This window comes from Aspergillus niger (genome assembly GCF_000002855.4).
Source record: "Aspergillus niger supercontig An01".
Classification (NCBI taxonomy): domain Eukaryota; kingdom Fungi; phylum Ascomycota; class Eurotiomycetes; order Eurotiales; family Aspergillaceae; genus Aspergillus; species Aspergillus niger.
In genome coordinates this window covers 449880-456900 of record NT_166518.1, presented here as the reverse complement: position 1 = coordinate 456900, position 7021 = coordinate 449880, and the positions used below count along the sequence as shown (strand labels likewise).

At 51.2% G+C, this 7021-nt stretch overlaps 3 protein-coding genes across 3 annotated transcripts; 1 reads left to right on the top strand and 2 right to left on the bottom strand.

Moving 5' to 3' along the window:
- Positions 1-111: 111 nt before the first annotated feature.
- An01g01900 (uncharacterized protein) lies at positions 112-1974 on the bottom strand (the record flags this gene model as incomplete). The annotated part of the gene is made up of 5 exons (XM_001388592.1): positions 112-336; positions 397-520; positions 578-824; positions 881-1491; positions 1556-1974. 5 exons carry the CDS (start codon positions 1972-1974, stop codon positions 112-114), a joined length of 1626 nt encoding a protein of 541 aa, XP_001388629.1.
- Positions 1975-3600: 1626 nt separating this feature from the next.
- Positions 3601-4900, bottom strand: An01g01890 (hypothetical protein; the record flags this gene model as incomplete). The annotated part of the gene is made up of 4 exons (XM_059746160.1): positions 3601-4053; positions 4176-4370; positions 4456-4714; positions 4752-4900. 4 exons carry the CDS (start codon positions 4898-4900, stop codon positions 3601-3603), a joined length of 1056 nt encoding a protein of 351 aa, XP_059603090.1.
- Positions 4901-5737: 837 nt separating this feature from the next.
- An01g01880 (uncharacterized protein) lies at positions 5738-6943 on the top strand (the record flags this gene model as incomplete). The annotated part of the gene is made up of 1 exon (XM_001388590.1): positions 5738-6943. One exon carries the CDS (start codon positions 5738-5740, stop codon positions 6941-6943), a length of 1206 nt encoding a protein of 401 aa, XP_001388627.1.
- Between the last annotated feature and the right edge of the window lie 78 nt (positions 6944-7021).

Below are 7021 nucleotides of genomic sequence, written 5' to 3'. Positions count from 1 at the left end.
CAACACCAAACACAACAGATCTTAAATCAAATCCAGTAAGAAGGGAATCATCAATAGAAAAAAAATCGAACCACAGAAGTAAAAGGAATAGAAAGAAAAGAAAAAGTCTATTTATATCGCGCAAACAGTATCATCTCTATCACCTGGACCAATCCCCCTCCTGCTCACACTAAAGAATGCAATAATCAGGCCTAGACCCGCTAGGCCAGCAGAACACCACAGTCCTGTGCGGTACTGATGCGCGAGATCATGTCCTTTTTTGATATCTACTTCTTCAGCGACGGCCGCGGAGATGGCGAGAGCAACGCCGGAGCCGATTTGGAAGGCTGTGTTGAGCTATTTCCCTCATTAGTTTCGGGATTCCAATGTGATATATAGGAGGAAGGTAAAGCTTACCATTCCACCGCATAGACTCTTCACATGCACCGGGACGGTAGTGAGGATGGCAGTGCTGGTGGTAACGAAGATGAGAGACACGGCAGTGATGCTGATCAGGGAGGTGGGGAGGACATTGACCCAGCTAGATGTAAATCATTAGTATTCATTTCATCCAGGGGATAACGAGTGGGTCACGTACAAACTTGTTTCCGGGCTGGATGTGATAGCGCTCGGGACTGGTGCAAGAACAGTGAGGATCAACCCTGCCAGCAGGGTGTATTTCCCGTTGATGTATTCAAGGGCCTTGCCAGTGCCCATGGAGGCGATAAAGCCGATCACTCCCATGGGAAGGAAGCGGAGTGCGGTGTCGCCGGCGGACAGCTTGTCCACTTCTTGTGCCATTAGGACGATGTAGTAGATGACGTTCTGGTAGCTGCCGTAGCAGGCTAGATGGGTAGGTTAGTACTCTGCATGTGGGAAGCTTGGGGATGGAGGAACTCACTGAATCCTGCGATCCACAGACCAGCAAAGTTAGGGAGCTTCCACAAGCCCAGAGGCATAAGTGGGTAGGAGATGAATTTCTCCCAGAGGGTAAAAGACACCAGCAGGGCGACGGCTAGCACCAGCAGGACAATGATGAAGGGTGTACCCCAGCCATACGAGCCACCACTGGACAGCACGAATTGGAGGAGAATGAGACCCGCAGTGGAGAGCATGGCGCCGACATAGTCCATCTTGGGCTTTTCCTTGCCACCAAGGTTGTCCTTGGGAAGGACAATGGCACCCAGGATGCCTAGCGAGCCGGTGATGATGACGATGAAGTAGAAGATGTATCGCCATCCCAGAGAGGAAGTAAGGAAGCCACCAAAAATAAGACCCACGCAGAACCCCACAGTTCCGGAGGAGGCGTAGATGGACAGTGCGCGGGTCCGATCAAGTCCACTGAAGTAGGAGCTGATGATTCCGATCGCTGAGGGCACCGTGAGCGCAGCTCCCATGCCCTGCAGACCGCGGAAGACTGTGAGTTGGATGAATGACTGGCCGAAGCCAATGGCCAGAGTCCAGATGGAGAGCCAGGTCAGGCCCAGACAGAGGATCAACTTGCGACCATACCTGGATAAGAAAGTCTATAGTTAGTATGATGACGGTCATTGTCTCAAGGGGACATGGTACGTACCGGTCGGACAGAACACCCGCAAGGAGCAAGAACCCACCAAACGTAAGGGTGTATGCGGAGATCATCCATTGGAGATTGGTGTCCGACACGTCAAAGTTCTCTTGGATAGATGACAAAGCGACATTGGCACTGGTCATGAAGACATTGTCGAGGAACTGGGAGCCCGAGGTGACGAGCAGGATGAGGGCGCCTTTCCACGAAGCCAGACGACCGATTTCGGGACATGGTCCCAGCTTCGTGAGCTGCTTCTCTTCAATTGGGGTGGCAATACCCGATGAAGGTGTGCTACTGTCATCACCTAGTGAGGAGCCCGGACGAGAAAAGATAGTGAATTGAGGAAATTTGGACGGAGTATCGCCGTCAAACTGGTGCGGCTGTTGCTCCTGCGCGCGGCCTCGCAAAAGGTCTAGGATGGCCATTTTGATAGAGATCCTGAATCGAGGAACCGACGAGACAGGGACAGCCGGGTCATTTTTTAAATAGTAGATTAGCGGGGCGCAAGGAAAAAAAGTCTGTAAAGAATCTGAGGGAAAAGTGGGTTTTCGCAGCTGGGGGAAGGCAGTGATGGTGTGGCATCGATAGACTTTCTCTCCGTCCACACTTCTTTTTCGGTCGCGCTCCGTGCCCTAATTTCTGGTGTTGCAGCATTTCTTCATCGATTGCGCGTCCAGCATAGTTCAGTTGACCCTGCCATTGCGTTTATCGCATTATCGCTAGTTTATTAATAGTCTACTGGCTTATCTGGCTCCTCCTCCAGTCTCACCCTGCAGTGCGGAAGTGCGACCACATTGTCTCTGGTGGATCGCGCCTGTGATTTCTCATTCGCCTCCCTGCTGAATAACACTACCACCCCCCCCTCCATCCTTTCTCCTCTTCCCTTTTCCAGACGAGGGTTACGACTCCAGCAGAGTCGAGTAACTGTTCACATGCTCGCCACGGAGTGGATCGCTACAACGATGCTATCGATAGTGGATTACGGGGTGGATAACCAAATGCTTTCCTGCTCCACGATCGCCGGCTGACATGTGGTCTGTGAAGGGGCACTGATTGAATGGATTTGCTTTGAAAAGCTTGTGTGACCAGCTGCTCATCGATCGGCGAAGTGGATAAGACTTAGAAAGGAAAAATTACAACAGCTCTAAAAATTTGGAATGGATTATTCAACCAGTCAGCGAAACCTGATTGCGTGCTCTCGCTGGTCTGGGAGTGTCTGGAATCCCTAGCACCCCTATCTCTAACTAGCCACTACTGCAGTGATCATCCTCCGGGATGAACCCGTGTGCGGCGGGAAGCTAAACCAGTCCCTTTTCCACTGCTTGCTTACTTGCTCGCTTTTCCTTTGCCCTTCCCTTCCATCCCGAGACCCAAGCCGTCGTTCCCGTTGGGTCGATCGACAAATAGTGAGAAGCTTCAATGCCGAAACTATCGGGCCGAGACAACAAACCCACCGGCCCTGAATGATTACCCTAACCGCCCTGACCGCATCCGGTAAAATCAGGACCCTTTTGTTGCGCGACCGCTTTTTGATGTCCGCCATGTTAATCTCCGCACATTGCGTACTCAGGGGTAGGTAAGTATGCAGAGGATTCGTCATGATCACCATGATCACCCATTGATCCCGCAAGGGTGGCTTTTTTTGTCAGTACTTTGGAGGGGCTGAGAGGGGGGAGAGATCAGAATGAGAGGTGGCAGATCCCCATAGTATGTATGCAGTTCAAGCAACAACCGTTTTAGCCAAGCGGAGCGACATGTCCGTTGAATCCACTGATTTACTCTATAATTATAATGAAGCATTATAACCAACACAACCCTATGGGTCATCGCGTCCCCCGGCTAGTTGATTAATGATACTGTAATGCTATGGAGCTATTGATATTTGAACTATACTATCTATGCACCTCGACAGTGTGATTATGGATCTCGCATTGACTGGCCCACGTTGAATGGATGGCGGGTCAGGAAGAAAAAAAAAGAAAGCACTAAATAAAAAATCTGTCAATGTAGTATATCAATAGTAGCGGTGATAGTGAAGCTAGAGATTTCCCTCACCAACCAACCAAACCACAGTAAATGAAATCTGCTAGCGTGTCAAATTCCATCCATATCGTTTCTGTTATCGCCAGGAATTCTCGGCAGACTTGCCCACGGAAACGTGTGGTAACCGGGGCCAAGAAAACGGTGCCTAGATAACCCTGTTTTGACCAACTATCCCCATGTCTCGGATTCCCCTTGAATGAGATGACGACAGACACCCGGATTCCAATGCCAGGGGCGCCCCCAACTTTCAAGGCCGACTTGCCAATAATTTGATGTGGTGTATCACAAGCCCCACCAAGCCGCGACTGAAAGGGCTGGTTTTCCAGGCTGACAGTTTTTATAGTATAGCAAGTGAAGCGAAATTGGATGGTAGTGACGTACTCTGCGGTATGGTCATGCTTCAAAGTGATGCTAGATCTGGTTATAAGTGTGATGGCTGAAACGCTAATTTCACTTACCCCCTCCCTCCCCTGACCTGACTGTCAGTCTGATTGATGATCATGTCTTTTATGTCCATTCATTGCATGCATGTTTGGTGATCATTCTTCATCATGGAGTATGCGTTTAGGCAGAACTGTCAGACCCCGGATGTTTGGCGGAAAGCTACTGCTTTTGCTTTCTGGGCGTGATAATATTGTCCGATATACCTGAGTGTCCCTGGTACTTTCGTCATTGACATGGGCGACTGTCTGCTCAAGCGCATTCTATGGCAGAAATGGCCGCTTCTAACGCGCTCTTGACCGAAGCATGCCCAAGCGACCGTACAAGGATCCGCAATCTAAAGTAAGTTCCCCATAGACCAGGTCTGGCCTGTCCATAGCTGTTACCCAAGACACTAAGATGAATGATAGAGATTAAACAACTGGCAGTCTACTATCGAGATCACACTGCTCAATTGGTTGCCTTTGGCACCATCTCCACCACGCTCTCGTCGGGGCACCATACCCTAACGGGGCAGCGGACCGGACACGGGTGGAAGGCACCTGGACGGCAGCGGCGATGTGGATATCTCCAGCTAGTCGGAGCTGAGAGGGAAGCAAAGATAGAGTTGAGGTGGCGGTGAGGGCTTTGTTTACCAAAAGTCTAGAAGGCTGAAGGATGGGACATGGCGATAAATGGGACCTGGAAGGCCTAGACAAAGTCTTAGCGGGTGGATCACCAGTGGCGTTCTAGAGCATCAAAACTCTGAGCCAAGTCACGGATGATCCACCTCGCCCCACTGTGCCACGGACCATCCAGCCTATCTTGCTTGACTATCTGGTTGATGGAGTTAAGAGGTCTGTTTGGCACCAGCTGTGATCCTTTCATGGGATGATAGTGGTAGTGTCGTTGACAGCGCTGACAGATACTGACCGCTCCACTAATAGGACTGCTGGCAGCTAAGCAATCGTGGTTGGTATCCTACCATTGAGGGGAGAAATGAGTGTATTCAGTCAGGAGAGCAACGACCCTATATTACGGCGCTGATATTGGTGCCAGCAGAGGGTAATTTCCTTATCTTTACTTCATGGTAATGGACCCCCAATAATACCCATCTCTAAGATACAAGTCTAACTGTCCGTCAGGCTGTATAGTGGAGCGACCTCATCTCTGAGCGTCAAGGGTTCATTAGTATCGTGTGTACTAAGCACGAATCTATTTGAAGCAACAGAACAATTACGCAAGATAACCATCCGGTTGTTAGATAACTTACTTAGCCTGTCCGAGGATAAGTGGTTGTCGAGACAGACGCTGCGGAGGGGTAATATGCCTCTAAGAACACTACAGCGGGACCCTTAGTCACGACTCACCCCAGCCCGTACGCGATCACTCCATCACAAGTATAATGTTTCTGCTTTCTGCGTCGCTCAGTATGGTAGTTTCATCATACCAAGGTAAGAAAGAGTATAAATTTCCAGCAGCATGAACCGCTGCACATGATCGGTGCCTGAGGATCCGCCCCACCCGACACCAACCGCTCCATGCATGTCGTCATCGCTGATATCAATCCTCATCCTGTCCCCCAAAACCTGAAATGCAGCAGCCCTTGACACATAAATCTCCCAATTACACTCCCTTAGCCTCTATTCCCATCAATTACCCCCTACAACCCTTACTCTCACCTAAAATCTCTCACACAAACCTTCCAAAACCTACACAACCAAAATGCCACCCCCACCCCCCTACACCTACCAATCCGAAGTCTACACGCACGGCCTACGCGACCAGAAACCAGCTATAACCTTCATCGCCAGCGAATGGGAGAACCTCGCCCGCGCGCGCCTCTCCGCCAACAGCTTCAGCTACGTGCACGGGTCGGCCGGGACGGGAGAAACCGACCGCAAGAACCGGTCCGCATTCCAGAGCTGGTCCGTGATACCTTCCCGCCTGGTTCCCTCGGCCGAGTTCCCCGATCTATCGACCACCCTTTTCGGGAAGAAATACGCCTCGCCTATTGCCATCGCGCCCGTAGGGGTACAAACTATCTTCCACCCGGAAGGTGAGCGTGCTGTTGCGCGCGCCGCGGCGGGGCTGGATGTGCCGTATACGTTGAGCACGGCGACAGCGACTTCCACAGAGGATGTAGCTGAAGCGAATGGGGCGGACGGGAAGAGGTGGTTCCAGCTGTATTGGCCTGGGAATGAACATAATGATATAACGGTTAGTTTGCTGGAGCGGGCGAAGAAGAGCGGGTATGATGTGTTGGTTGTGACGCTGGACACGTATATATTGGGATGGAGGCCGACGGATATGGATAATGGGTATAATCCGTTCCTGAGGGCAGATAGTATCGGGGTGGAGATGGGGTTCAGTGATCCGGTGTTTAGGAGATATATCCGAGATAAGTTTGGGAAGGAGGTCGAGGAGGATAAGGGGACTGCTGCGGGGGAGTGGACGAAGATTGTGTTCCCGGGGGTGTCGCATTCATGGGAGGATTTGGCGTTTTTGAGAAGCCATTGGGAGGGCCCGATTGTGTTGAAGGGGGTGCAGAGTGTGGGGGATGCGAGGAGAGCGGTGGAGTGTGGTATGCAGGGCATTGTGGTTTCGAATCATGGGGGCAGGCAGATGGATGGAGGGGTTGGGTCATTGACGGTGTTGCCGGGGATTGTAGATGCCGTTGGGGAGAAGATTGAGGTGTTGTTTGATTCCGGGGTTAGGTGTGGTGCGGATGTTGTCAAGGCGCTGGCGTTGGGGGCGAAGATGGTGCTTGTGGGCAGGCCGTATGTTTATGGGTTGGCGATTGCTGGGGAGGAGGGCGTCAGGCATGTTCTGAGGAGTTTATTGGGGGAGGTGCAGTTGTCGTTGCATTTGGGGGGGATCAGGAGTGTGAAGAAAGAAGATTTGAATAGGGATTGCCTGGTCAGAGAGTAGATGTGTGTATAGACTGTTATATATATATGATGGTATGGAAGGGATGGCACTGTCTTGATATCAACGCGTCCTAGGAAT